General features: G+C 37.8%; 1 protein-coding gene across 1 annotated transcript in view; it reads right to left on the reverse strand.

Annotated features, from left to right (window-relative positions):
- Positions 1–15,640, reverse strand: part of gpn1 (GPN-loop GTPase 1) — a 63,771-nt gene that overhangs the window by 37,001 nt on the left and 11,130 nt on the right. Inside the window, exon 2 of the mRNA XM_041250689.1 lies at positions 1,783–1,876. Coding sequence (XP_041106623.1) covers positions 1,783–1,876 — 94 coding nt within the window. The remainder of the gene's footprint in view (positions 1–1,782; positions 1,877–15,640) is intronic.

A 15,640-nucleotide genomic window follows, 5' to 3' on the forward strand; every position in this document is an offset into this window, starting at 1 on the left:
ATTCACTTTGGAAAGGTTAGATGGAACAGTTGAATTTTCTCATTGGAAAGAGATCCGTGTTTACTGTGTCCCACGCAGTTTTCTCACAAGTTAGTCTTGGCCATTTAACTCCAGGCTTGTGCCCAATGTTGAGTTTCTTTTCTCTTTTCTGCTGGCTTCCTCAACTGACTCGGGTTCGCAAGGATCATTAGGTTCATCACTAGTTGTATCCACGCAAGTCCTCCTCACGTCTATGACAGGGGTGCTGATATCCTGCAGAACTGTGGTTTGCTTCCTGTCGCTCATTCGACTGACTTCGTAAGGATGGTACACTAGTTGTATCCACGCAAGTCCTCCTCACGTCTGTTATCCTGCAAACTGTGGTTTGCTTCCTGTCGCTGGATTTCATTCGACTGACTTCGTAAGAAGTACTGATCAATGCGAGGCCCTTGTCCCTTCTCCACATTTTTTTATATATTATATATATATATATATATATATATATATATATACACACACACACACACACACACACACACACACACACACACACATACATACACACACACACGAAGTACAGTACACAAGGCTTCGTACTGTGGGGGAAGGCAGTAGCAGACAGTTTCCGAGGTTCAGCACAGTTATATTTAGATTCTAAAGTTGAATTTTAGATCCTACTAGGAGATCAGATTTGCTAGTGTTCAGCTGAAGAAAACACTAGCAAATCTGGCCTTGACGTCATGAATGCAAGTCGAGAGCCGGACCATGGCAGAAGAGCTTCCAGAGTCTAGTTTTAAGTAGAGCTGCGCCCAACGGATCCTTGGGGGACACTACAAATGACTGGGCTTGCAACTCCACTGCGTCCAGCACAGAAACAGACTGCATGCGTCTGGATAGGTAAGAGGTCATTTAGGCGGTCAAGAAGCATGCCATGATCTATGCTGTCAAAAGCGGCTGTTAGGTCAAGGAGGACAAGCACAGAGGGAGCACCGGCATCAGCACTGAGCAGGTGATCAATCACAATCCACAACAGAGCAGTTTCCGTTCTGTGAGTGTCTCCTTTGATGCCCACATCTCCTGATGAACAGATGTAATTGGGACCCCTGATGTATTCAATGGAGGGAAAATCCAATACAAGCACAGAGCAAGACCCCCTTCAACCCCATTGAACTTGACGTAACAGAAGTGGACGTGGGCAATGCTCTGAGGGTCTCTAAAAAACTGGTCAAAGTTAGAAGTCTCTGCCTTTTGAAGACAATTCTTATTTTTCTACATATCCTACACTACACTTCCATATACTGGAAGGTAAGCATATATATCTCATTTATATTGGATGCATTGCTACAAGGTATAGAAATTATGTTTTAGTCTTAAGAGTGATATATTGTAGGTTGTAGGATTTAGCAGTGGGCACTTAAGCTTTTTTGCATGCCTAGCCTAAGGGCTAAGAATTTGATAACCATATTTATATTGCTGTATTGAAGTATTAAATTCTGTTAAACCTGTAGATTTTTTTTTTCAATCTTCCCATATATTATGCAAGTTATTATTTACATACTTTAAACAACTTGAATACTTGTGTACTGTACATAAAAAAAATTGTTTTTATTGTTCATGCATTGCTATATTGACATGACTATCTAGTACACAGGAGCCTGGGTACTAGACAGTACCTGGTATTCGCCTTCATATTTGGAGTTGAAGGGTTAAATCGGTTACCTTGAATTACATATAATAAGCGTAAGGTGCCAAAACTTTTGTCTGAGACTGTTAATGTGTGTTTGGAATCACAAAGATACTTACCAATATTTGCTGGAAATGGAACCTCGTGTACTGCAGGGTCCAAGTTTATCACGTAGGGAGGGGATTTCTTATAGTGCAGATGAGCTGTCAGTCTCTGGGGTAGAAAGAACACTGGTCAAGACATAGCTATTTCTTTGAACCAGGCCATTCTGTACATTTTTGGCCAGCCAGTCTACATTATTCAACATACTCTTGTCAACTTTAAATTAAAAAAAGAGACATTAGTAACCTGAAAAATTAGATCACCATGGTATGCATATGTAAAAGTGTAAGTACAACATACATTACCTAAAAAGACAGCTTTAATCCCAACATTGAAAACAAAACATCATTGTTAACATCTTGAAAACTTTATACACTTACAAAACTTTAAAGTCGGTTTCAAAGCTCTTTTTAAAATGTCTTGTTAGAGCAGCATTATCCTTTTTGTAGCGAGGTGACCAGAACGGAACGCAATATTCTAGATGAGGTCTTACTAATGCACTGTAAAGTTTTAATATTACTTCCTTTGATTTAAATTAAAGATATTCAAGTGCACATAGGCTATAGACATCACTGGGACTTGGGAATTAATGCATGAATACAACAAGGGATCAAATGCATTTTATTTTGCGGCAAAGCAACATTTGAAAGAGCCTAAATAAATCATTATTAGTATGATTTTAACTGAAAATTGGAAAATTACCCCCCCCCCCCACTGAAACATAAGTATGAGTTTAGCGATTTACTATTTCTATGTTGGACATAGAATTTTAAAACGTCTGAAGTGAAGCCCACATGTATGGATCTAATTAGGTTGTATAGCAGGGATGTCACGTTATCAAACTTTGACAGTATGTTAACAGTCCAAAAACATACAACAGTTATTGTCGTACCACTGTATGTCGTCGTTTTTAATGGTAAAAAACATCTCTTATTTGCACAATCGCAAATATGGAACACTGAAGAGAACTGTGTACAATTTTACATTCTCAGGCCATGTCCCAGTACTTTCTGTGGCACTCTGTAAAGCAGTTTCTGTCTGGCACATGATCAGATAAAATCTCTCACAAGCTTTTTTATTTCCCGGTTCCACCCGTTCCCATGAGCTTCACTCCTGTACCATCCCATCCCGCAAAATTTAATACAATTTTTGCCCTGTACCGCAGGAATCCCGTCTTCATGTCACTCTCTAGAGCGGGGGTGGGGATTCCAAAAATGTACTGTATTATCAGTCACACTGGCGTTGCTTTAAAATAAGCTGCTTTCAAAAGATCTAACAGCTGTTCATCACTGTGAGACAGAGCACTCTCCATTGCCCAACGTGTTTTTGCTGCAGCAGAAGAAAAAGGCGCTTTAAACCAGCGCTCCATTTCATTTTTTTAACACTTTACACTCAGCCCTATTTCCGTCTGTTTTTTACTGTTTTCATTTATGATGTTAACTACTGGATAGTTTCTACTGCATGCATGTAAATGTCCTTTCATATTATGTAAGTTGCAACAGGATCAGGCATACTATAAAAAACAAAGACATTTTTCTAAAAAAAAAATGTTTGGTCACTGCTATATATATATATTGTAATCACAGATGTTAGATGTGCGTAACCTTTGGTGTGCTGGCACCCCAAAAATGAATGGGGCTGAGTTTTAAGTTAAAGCAGAAGTCGTGGCTTGCAAAATAACACCTAGGTAGACTTAATTCTCTCTCTCTCTCTCTCCTTTTAGTTATTTATTTATTTTAACCAGAACTACGCTGGATGCAGCTCACAGTGCTTTCATCACCGACACTCACTTTCTTAGAGGCTGTTGTAACATTTCAGGCATTTTAAAATTGGGCGAAAAGTAGCTTTGTGTCTTAAAATATCTCTGCAAGATTTTTCCACATTGATATTGCAGATATGCGGGAGCAACTTGGAAAATGCGTGATTCCCACAATCCCGCGATAAAATTCAAGCTCTGAACAGCTAGTAACTACAGTTAAGATTCTTACTTAAGAATATCAAACTCTCTTATTTCAGTTATATATCACTTTATTGAAAGCAGGAGAACTGCTTAAAACGCTTCTCACAATGTTGCCAGTTGTATCACTGTCCTTTTTGTAAGCCGCCAAGGGACCAACATGGCATAAGGCGGCTCTTGGAGGTCTACAGTCAGCAACCGGATATCCGTTACCCACATATACGTCAGTCACGTTTTACCACCCTTGTATTAAGAATAAAATCAATCCCCAGCATCAAAAGAAACTTCACTATTAACACATTTATTTATAAAAAAAAAAAAGTATATAAAACGATGGACATTGATGAAATGTTTTTGGCTTCTTTTTAAAATCACTCAATCATTCATCCTTGACCATGACATGCTTGAGTGACTACGACTGAAGTATATGCACTTAATCACCTAATTAGTGAGACAGCTTGACTAGAGTGTCGAGTGGAAACTGGATATAAAAGTGATTTCAGCTGCTGAATTGCAAGACTGAATAAAATCAATAAAAGAATCACAGGAAAAAAAAATGTCACAATAAGGAGGCTGGACTAGGGGAGCGTACTGTAGCTCGCCTTCTTGGGTGCTCACAGCCAGCAATTTCAAACCTGGCGAGATGACTGTAAATATCCTGCCTTGACCTGCTGAATAAAATCTTCCATGAACGAACAATCTAACATCATTATGATCCATTGTTTTATGTCAGATAAGAAAAAAAAATAAATAAATAAAAAACAAGAACGAAAACTGCAACAGTGAAAAGAAATCTGTGCTGCAATATACGTCTCCCTGTACAGTTCCTCAAACCCAAGCTGTATTTTTTCTTTCCGTATGAAGTGTGTGTGTGTGCAGGGCAGGGGGTTGTTTGGGTGGTAGGGGGCAGGTTACAATGTGCTCACCTACATACCCGCACAGCACCAAATACTGTAATAATAATTCAGATAGCTCTCAATAAAAATAAGTCCCCACTCAGTCATTGTATTTCAGGAAAGACAAAACATCATAGAACAGGTTATACTTGTAGATTATTAAGTGAAACTCCGTGTGAAACTCTGTCTATACAAGTTAAGTGTCTGATTGTGAGATAAGTGTCTGATAGCTTGACTGGCATTTCAAAACTGTGCGACAGCTTGACAGCAGTATATAATTGCACATCAAAATAAAATCGCAAGACAAATGCATAATGGTTTCATTATTTGTATGAAATAAACCTAATAAACATCAGCGGCGATTACAAATTTAAAATGATAACACCTACTATTAAATAACAGATAATATGTCGAATTATAAACTGTTAGCATTACATTTTAAACACAAGCATAATTGCACATAAAAATAAATATTGTTTACTTCCTTGTTTATGAAATGATCATATGATAGGGTTGTTAAGGACAGAGATGTGCGAACCGGTTCCAGCTTTGGAACCGACAAAAGGGATACAAATAAAGGATCTGGTTCCAGTGAGTACTAGCATGTTTTAATAAAACAGATTATTAAAAAAAATATATAAAACCATTAAAATGATTTAAGACTTTACAATTCTTTCATAAAATACATTTGACAACCAAAATGACAGCGTTACACTTAGAAAAAACCCTGAATAAACACACACTTAGACTACATATTTACGTTTTGTTGTCCTCGTTTTGGACTACTGGCTGATCCCAGCTGTGATGATCTTAGTTTGATTATTTTTTGCTGTGACTGTTGTGGTCTTTCTAATAGTTTTTATGCTGATGTAGAAGTGCAGGACTAGTGCTGTTGTTTATATGTATACTGTACAGTATAAGATGCCCCCACCCCACTTCTGCTCATACATTGACATACGAGCTAGAGATGTGCTTTTGGTACATTTTTATGAACGTTTAAATGCTATGCAGGTGTCAGCGTTTAAACCATAGATAGATACACACACACACACACACATGTATATTGTAACGGCGGATGCCGCCCACTTCTGCTAGCGGGGATTTTCAAGGATCCCTGGGCTGGGGAGTTTCCCCATAGCTGCCAGGCAGGGGTTTTGCAGGAACCCTGGGCTAGGGAGTTTCCCCACAGCTGCCAGGCAGGGGTTTTCCAGGATCCCTGGGCTGGGGAGTTTCCCCATCGCCATCTGCCTGTACTTTCCCTCACCAACTGTCAGGCAGAGTATTTCCAGCCATGTGCGGATTGGCTGGGGCGGGCACTGCCTCCCTTCAGCTCCCCTATAAAAGGGACTGTGAGCAGGACCTCGGGGTTAGCCTGGAGAAGAAGGAACTGTTCCAAGAATCTGGATTGTTTAAACTGGTTATTTTGTTCAATTTATTTGTGTGAGAATAAACCAAGTGTTTACTTTAAGCAACTCTGTTTTGTCCTCCTTGACATTGCTACAATATGTTATGTTAATATGTTAGTATTTTCTAAGCAAAGAACCCCTAAATAAAAGTAAATAATGTTTGAACATCATAAAGACTTAACTACAAAGTAGTTAACGCACAAATTTGTGAGTTAATTTATGGCATTAGTTGATTAACCAGTATGTTCATCAGTACACATTTTTAAAATTATATATATATATATATATATATATATATATATATATATATATATATATATATATATATTATATATATATATATACACACACACACACACACACACACACACATATCATATATACATACATACACACACACACACACACACACACACACACACACACACACACAGAGCTCTGGAAAAATTGAGACCACAAAATTATCAGTTTCTCTGGGTTTACTATTTATAGGTATGTGTTTGGGTAAAATGAACATTTTTGTTTTATTCTATAAACTACTGACAAAATTTCTCCCAAATTCCAAATAAAAATATTGTCATTTAGAGCATTTATTTGCAGAAAATGATAACTGGTCAAAATAACAAAAAAGACGCAGTGTTGTCAGACCTCGAATAATGCAAAGAAAATAAGTTAATATTCATTTTTAAACAACACAATACTAATGTTTTAACTTAGGAAGAGTTCAGAAATCAATATTTTGTGGAATAACCCTGATTTTCAACCACAGCTTTCATGCGTCTTGGCATGCTCTCCACCAGTCTTTCACATTGATGTTGGGTGACTTTATGCCACGCCTGGTGCAAAAATTCAAGCAACTCGGCTTTGGTGGATGGCTAGTGACCATCCATCTTCCTCTTGATCACATTCCAGAGGTTTTCAATGGGGTTCAGGTCTGGAGATTGGGCTGGCCATGACAGGGTCTTGATCTGGTGGTCCTCCATCCACACCTTGATTGACCTGGCTGTGTGGTATGGAGCATTGTCCTGCTGGAAAAACCAATCCTCAGAGTTGGGGAACGTTGTCAGAGCAGAAGGAAGCAAGTTTTCTTGCAGGACAACCTTGCGTCCTTCACAAAGACAAATCTGCCCGATTCCAGCCTTGCTGAAGCAGCCCCAGATCATCACCGATTCTCCACCACATTTCACAGTGGGTGCGAGACACTGTGGCTTGTAGGCCTCTCCAGGTCTCCGGAGAACCATTAGAAGACCAGGTGTTGGGAAAAACTGAAAATTGAACTCATCAGAGAAGATGACCTTACTCCAGTCCTCTACGGTCCAATCCTTATGGTCTTTTGCAAACCTCAACCTGGCTCGTCTTTGCTTCTCACTGATGAAGGGCTTTTTTCTAGCTTTGCAAGACTTCAGCCCTGCCCCTAGGAGCCTGTTTCGAACCGTCGTCGCCGTGCACTTCACCCCAGCTGCCGTTTGCCATTCTTTTTGTAGGTCACTTGATGTCATCCTACAGTTGCTGAGTAACATTCGAATGAGTTGGCGGTCATCCCGGTCAGTGGAGTGTCGTTTTTGCCCTCTGCCGGTCTGTAGCTTTGTTGTCCCCAATGTGTGCTGCTTGACCTTGTTCTTATGAACCGCCATCTTCGAAATTTTAAGGATGGAAGCAACCCGACGCTGACTGTATCCCTCTACCAGTAAAGCCAGAATTGAATCCTTCTTTTCCTCACTCAGAACTTTCCTTTGGGCACGGTCAATAGTTATTTTTTGATTCCAATTACTTTTGAGGTACTACTAGCACTGTTTTGCCATCCAGCTGGTCCTATTGCAAGAGGATTGTGGAGATAGGGGATCACCTGGTTCAGGTGATCCCCTAATCAGTACCTCATTCAGTAGAATGAGGTGTGCCCGTGTTGGAATTCACTGGAATGGAATGGCTGCCATACATGTAGAGATGCTGATTTAAAACAAATTTGCAGTGGCTTCATTCATTCATATATATATATATATATATATATATATATATATATATATATATATATATATATATATATATATATATATATATACACACACACACACACAAACAAAAAAAAAGATAAAAATAATAATAATAATAATAATAATAATAATAATAATAATAAATAATAATAATAATAATAAAACACAGCTGCATATGTTACAAAATCTATAACATGCTAGACAGCTTTTTGGGTCTTCAAGTCCTGGGTTTGTCAATTACAGATGATACTTCTCTGTACTTGTTGATTATGCTTCGGATGTGAGATTGAAAAATCAGGTGATTCGAATTATTTCACTCTGTGTTTTTCCTCTTTATGCAAGTAAAGGTTGCGTAACAGTTGAAAACACCTTGAGGCTTAGAGTAAATTGTTGATGCTCACAATGCATCAGAGTAGAAAAATGCAATGTCTAAGTACTAGAGCAGAAAAACAGCAGAGTGCACCAATGAAGCGCCAGATCAACCAAGAATAAAACCCGCCCCAGTAGCAATTAGAAAAGCTACTTGGAGACCACTGCCAAACCCCTTCCTTTTTCTAATATCTGCCTTTACTGTGGCACCCATAATAACAAAAATCTCCTCAAATGCACATCATTAATTAAGGATGAATGAGGTACCCTTTTTACTGATGAAGACATTATGAACCATGCACATATGACTACAGGGCTGGAGCTACACTATGTTGCTTAAACCAGCCACAGCGATGAATACATAAAGGTTGTGCTCTTACAGCGCAGATTTCCGCAGATCTGCACAGATGCACGTTCTTCGAGGGCTGTTGCGTGACGTCACGAAGCTCCACTGCTGAAATCTGTGCAACTCCTGCACAGCCCAGCGCAGCTCTGAAAAGTTGCTGCAGGAGGCTGGCTGCGCTTATGATCCAAAGAGACAATGCAGAGATCATGAGTGACCTGCTAATCGTAATTTAAATAGCTACTAAAACTACTGATGTCCCTTTGTTAATAGAGCGGAACGACATGTTATCTTAACGCAAAGATGGGTGAACAGCCTTGTCAACACTATTAAATCATATGTAATTGATGAATTGCAGACACTTATTTTAAAGTGTTACCCACATAATTAATCGATATTTGCTATTATTAGGATTTGTCATTGTATTTTGTATCTTGCTCTTAATTGTACCGTAATTCTTGTTATTTATTTTTTGTATACAACTGTAAGTCACCCTGGGTAAGGGTTTCTGCTAATAAAAATAAATAATAATAATAATAATAATAATAATAATAATAATAATAATAATAATAATATACTAATCCATGATCAGTAATGTATACTGTTATGCCCTTACGAAAACTAAAATACTTAATTACTACTGTTAAACTACTTATTTAGTAGTAACCAGTGGTAACTAAGCAGTAATTGTGTAGTAACAGTACTACTGAAAAGAGTGTAGTAATGGGTAGTAAATGAGTAGTACTGTAGTCAGCAGTGTCTGTGTAGTGTGCTTCACTACTTGAATTGAGTAGTAAACAAGTAGTCATGTTATCACACACAACTACTAACTTAGGCTACTACACTGGTAGTACAGGACACTATACAGCCACTTTAACCTTTAAAATTAGGCAGTAAAGAATTAGAAGTGTTTTAATTGTTATGGCGTAAGGACCCCATCACTAATATGATTCATTCATGAAATATAACTGAAGTAACAACCTGAATAGACTAAGCTAATGGGTAGGAGGTCAAATATGTGCAATGAAATAGAGCATTTTAGCATGGCAGTTCTAGTATGTCTATTGATTTGGAGGTCGGGGTTCCATTTTTGAGAGCAGCGGGAGCTCTCACAATTCAGCTTAGCAAAATTCAGTCTGTCTCTTGTGAATTTGGCAATGGAATAACAAATGCTTCCTTCTCCATTCTCAAAAAAAAAAAAAAAAAAAAAAAAAAAAAACACAAAAACATTTCTGGTTTAACAGAAATGTAGGATTTTCAACTTGTTTAAAAATGGAATCTGACAAAACAGCGAGTTCAAGATGTTGCATGGTTGTCTTTTGCGAATTGACAGCATTTCCAAAATACATGTTCTTAGTTTGCAAGTATAGCGGTAGACATTAAATGTTATGTTTTCTTTACCATATAAGCTTCTACTGTTTCCTGGGTCAGTATATGAATCGAAAAAGACAAAAGGAAATAAAATTAATTATATGTTAAACACCTACACGAGAAGAAACCAATCGTCCGTTTATATACAATACTGTGTCGTATGTGGGCATGAGACAAAGTTCTATAATATTGTTAGTCTATTTAAATCTGTTCTTCAAGTTAAATTTTTAAATTAAAAAAACAAAACAGAAATGGCAGACAGACATTTTGGCAAAAGATACAGAAAACTCAATCCAAAATACCAAGAAGACAGCGGTGACAACACCTGTTTGATAAGTTTACGTTTTAATTTTACTAAAATTGACAAATTTTATAGCCCTGTGATGTGTTGGAAGGATAAAGAGTTACATAATTAATCTCCTATTTCTTTTTTATTTTCAACTAGAGCCAGGGTCCTGTTAAACCATGCAAGAGACCAGATGCTCTTATGAGAGAGTGTTCAAAGTTCAGAAACACACTATGCAGAATTGGCAAAGTTGGTTGAAAGTGTTGAAGACCTTATTAAAAAATACAACAGCAGGCCTTCCTCTCCACGAAATCCACCGTAAGAAATACCGCACGCTAAAGAGGTAAATCTTTTAAGCAGAGTTGTATGTTGACTCTATAGTCTGATAATCCAGAAACTAACTATAGGACATTTAAAAAAAATAATTAAGTTGCAATGTACTGCAAATGAATGCAATCCCCATGTGTGATACATCAAATAAGTACATGTACTGTAATTATGTTTCACTATATACAAACAAATAGAATAAGTAATTAATTATGCAACTAGAGTATAAATAGGTGATGTTGCTATTAACTTTCCAAAAGGTTTAGAGAAGGCGTTACTAGCAGCAACTTGACATCAAACCAAGCCACGCGCAGCCAGCGTTTCTCTTATGGAAGGTGATCTGGGTCAAAAATATGTGCTGTTAGTAACAGCAAATTACTACGTGTAGTACTGAGATACACTACGCTTTCTGTTTTGTTAACTACACCTACAAATTTAGGCCAATCAGTTCTTTAGAAATGAAATAGCAAATAGCACATGTACTAAATATCCAATAAAAAGTCGCCTCACATTTACCATGCTCTTCCAAAAGTGAACAAGGAATCTGATCCTAAGAGTATTTTTAAAAGCTGTCTCAAAACATATTTTTTTAAACTTGCTTTCGAATTGTTTAACTGCTGTTTGTACAGTGTTTTTATATGCCTTTACTTTTCCTATGTTCTTTTTTTTTCTCTGTCAATGTAAAACTTCCAATAATCGCGGGTCTTTTGTAAATGGCAAGTTATGAACAATACAACGCACGTTACACTGGATGCGGTCTTTTTATTAGATTTTATTATTTATTATTATATAAATTTCAGTGCAGATTCGTTCTTCTGCTTGTTCATTTTCTAACATTTTGCTTACTTTTGCTTTATACTTCAGGGTGTACAATACAGTGGCATTGTGTTGTAAAATAAAACTGTTACTTAATACCCACTGACACAACCTTTTAACCATGTTGCTGGAATGTTGCAATTTAGTTATGATAATGTTAAGCAGGGTTGCCAGACCTCTGAGAAAAAAAGCCAACAGGACTTGGAAAAGCAGCCCAACCACCATTGTGCACCATTTCCGGTCACATGAACATTAAATTATCTATACATCGTCTTCGATGGAATTATAAATCACCTAGCAACCATTCTATAATAGAGATGGCGGCCATGTTGGTTGGCTCAGGTGGGAGTTTTACCGATACACATCATTGAACAATGTCGGAAACGGCAGCATTTTCTCACTATTTTAGGAAATTAGATCTAAGAAAATAAAGTGAAAAGATACATATAATTGGTAATCAAGACCTGTGTGCTATTTCTGAGCCAAGATGGAGCCAGGACGTACAATTATTGCCAAGCATTTGTTTTCCCGAACATAAATGATATGATTAGTACACCGTCTATACACCCTCAACGATTTGAGATGCTACAGGACTGGAATTATGCAATCAGTTTATCTGTGGATGGGTTAGAGGTGAAGACGTGCATCATAAACAACCTGTGCATCATTAAAACTTTATTTATTTATTGATTTTTTAAATGAACTTATTTGTGATACCATGTTACATTTACACAAAAAATAAGACCCACACACTATAATAAAACAAATAGCAACTTTACAAAATGTTTTTTCCCCCCTTTTGTCAAGACATATATATAGAGTGCTGTGAAAAAGTATTTGCCCCATCAGATTTTCTGCATTTTTCCACATTTTTCACATTGAATTTGGTCAGATCTTTTTGTGGCTTGTAGTAGTATACAGAGGGAGTCAGGTGTGAAAAAGTTATTGCCCCCCCCCCCCCCCCCCCCCCCCCCCCCCCCCCGTTAACTCAACCCAATTAAAGGGATAATTAGGGTCAGCTGTTGAATACTTTGGTTAACAATCAGGCCTCATTTGGGCCAGCCCTGCCCAATATAAATCGGACTAACTTTGGCCCTTACCATCAGAGTGAAGTTGTCAGCACACAGGTTCTAGAGGCACATCGTGCCACGATCAAAAGAAATTCCTGAAGACCTCCGGAAAAAAAAAAAAAAAAGTTGTTGATGCCTATCAGTCTGGAAAGGGTTACAAAGCCATTTCTAAGGCTCTGGGGCTCCACCAAACCAGTCAGAGCCATATTGTCCAAATGAAGAAAGTGTGGAACGGTAATGAATCTTCCCAGGTGTGGCTGTCCTGCCAAAATCTCTCCAAGAGCAAGGCATAAAATCGTCCAGGAAGTCACAAAGAACCCTAGAACAACATCCAGAGATCTACAGGCGTCTCTCGCCTCGGCTAAGGTCAGTGTTCATGACTCCACCAACAGAAAGAGCAAGGCGGAAACCACTGCTCACTAAGAACATGAATGCTCATCTCAAGTTTGCCAAAAAGCACTGGATGATCCTCAAGAGTTCTGGAACAATGTTCTATGGACAGATGAGTCAAAAAGTGGAACTTTTTGGCCAACATGGGCCCTATCATGACTGGTGAAAACCAAACACTGCATTCCACAGCAAGAACCTCATACAGCAGTCAAGCATGGTGGTGGTAGTGTCACAATTTGGGATGCTTTGCTGCATCAGGACCTGGACGACTTGCCATCATTGAAGGAACCATGAATTCTGCTCTATCAGAGAATTCTACAGGAGAATGTCAGGCCATTTGTCCGTGAGCTGAAGCTGAAGCACAGCTGGGTCATGCAGCAAGATAAGGATCAGAAACACACAAGCAAGGAATGGCCTGGTCAAAGTCCAGACCTAAACCCCACTAAGATGTTGTGGCAGGACCTGAAACGAGCAGTCTATGCTTGAAACCCACAAATGTCACCGAGTTGAAGCAGTTCTACGTAAAGGGGTGGGCCCAAATTCTTCCATGGTGTTGTGAGAGACTGATCAACAACTACAGGAAGAGTCTGGTTGCAGTTTTTACTGCTAAAGGAGGCGTAACCAGCTGTTGAGTCTAAGGGGGCGATTGTTTTCACACAGGGTATTAGGTGATCCTTAACTTTCTCTAATAAATAAATGAAATAAGTATCAAAAGTGTTATTTGTTCACTCAGGGTGCTTTTTATTTAATATTAGATTTTGGTCGAAGATCTGATAACATTGTGTCAAAAATGCCAAAATGCAGAAAATCAAACAGGGGTCACTTTTTCACGGCACTATATTAAATACAGGAATTCTCTTTTCTAATAATCTTTGCGATAACACTGCATTCTGCGTGTTACAAAATCAAACAATTAATATTGCTGTATTTATATAAAAAAATACTACTATATTAAGGTATTTAATCATTAAATGTATGTTGCTCAATTTATATTCTTACTACTGTAGCTTATTTATATGATTTTTCTAGAACAGGACATTTCAATTAACTACTATTCAGTAATGCGGTAAAAGTAACATACCTAAAATGAAATGTCATGAACATACTCGAGCACAAGCAGCTACACTCCTCCAGGTCTGCCCTCGATATATTAGCTAGCCACTAGCCTAATCTTCGTTGCGTTATGTCTTATTTTTTCTCCCTGCAATTATATGAAACCTCCCTGTACCTTTTTTTTTTTTTTCTCTCACTTGTCTCCCTTATTAAAAAAATTGTATACTGCAAGTATGCCCAGGTCAAAATATTACGGTCTTACTATTACTCCTATTTTACTTTCAGTATACCAGTATTTTTATGAAAGTTGCCACATATTGCCCAGCAATTTTTTTTTTTTTTTTTCCCCCCCCCCCCACCCCACAGTCGGCTGTGACATACCCTGGATTCGAACCCGAGATCTCCAGTCTATACAGCACATCCTGCACGCCATGCGGATCCCAGTATATATTTTTTTAAAGCCATAGACAAGTTGAATAATGTGATACAGACAGTTTTCGAATAACGTTTCAAGTCACGCGATCCTTATCGCATGTCTCGAGCTGGTGGGCAGGCAAGCCGTATCTCCGATTCACTTAAAGCGGTTTCAGACCTTAAAAAATAGTTCAGTTTGCTTTGATGAAAAAATGGTGAACACTTGTGTAGTTATTGGCTGTTGCAGAAAGCAGGGACGAGACAATGTTTCATTTCATAGGTTGCTGAGGGTCATACAATTGCATGGCGAAAGAATAACACATAACGCAACGAAGATGAGGCAAGTGGCTAGCTAATATATCAAGAGCAGACCGGAAGGAATGTATCTACTTGTCCTCAGGGGTATGTTCAACATTTCATATTAGGTATTTTACTTTAAACAAATTAATGAATAGTAGTCAATTGAAATGTCCTGTTCCCGAAACAATATAAATAAGTTACAGTAATAGAAAAATATAAATTGACCAACATTTAATGATTAAATACCTCATAGTAGCATTTTTTTTTTTTTTATAAATACCTCAATATATTATTAATTTTATTATTTTTTTATTTTTTTTTGTATGAAAGATGATTAGAAAAAAAATAATTCTGTAATTTTATTATATAATTTTAAATTTATATATATATATATATATATATATATATATATATATATATATATATATATATATATATATACACACACACACACACACACACACACACACACACACAGTGGTATGCATAAGTATTCAACCCGTGCTGTGGAAGCTCCCAGTTTGCACCGATGAAAGAAATTGCCCTAACAAGGACAAAATTACCTTACCATTGGCCTCCACCTGTGAAACATTAAAGTTGCTGTCACATTTTCTGGATAAAAACCCCACTGTTGAAGGATCATTGGTAAGGCTATGAATCTGAAGGAAAATGAAGAACAAAGAGCATTCTACAGAAGTTAGAGATAAAGTAATACAAATGCATAGGTTAGGGAAAGGGTACAAAATAATAGCCAAGTGTTTGGATATCCCAGTGAGCACAGTTGGATCAATAATCAGGAAGTGGAAGCTGCATCACACCACCCAGGCACTGCCAAGAAAAGGCTGTCCCTCAAAACTCTGCGCTCAAACAAGAAGGAGACTTGTGA

This window comes from Polyodon spathula, chromosome 5 (assembly GCF_017654505.1).
Source record: "Polyodon spathula isolate WHYD16114869_AA chromosome 5, ASM1765450v1, whole genome shotgun sequence".
Classification (NCBI taxonomy): Eukaryota; Metazoa; Chordata; class Actinopteri; order Acipenseriformes; family Polyodontidae; genus Polyodon; species Polyodon spathula.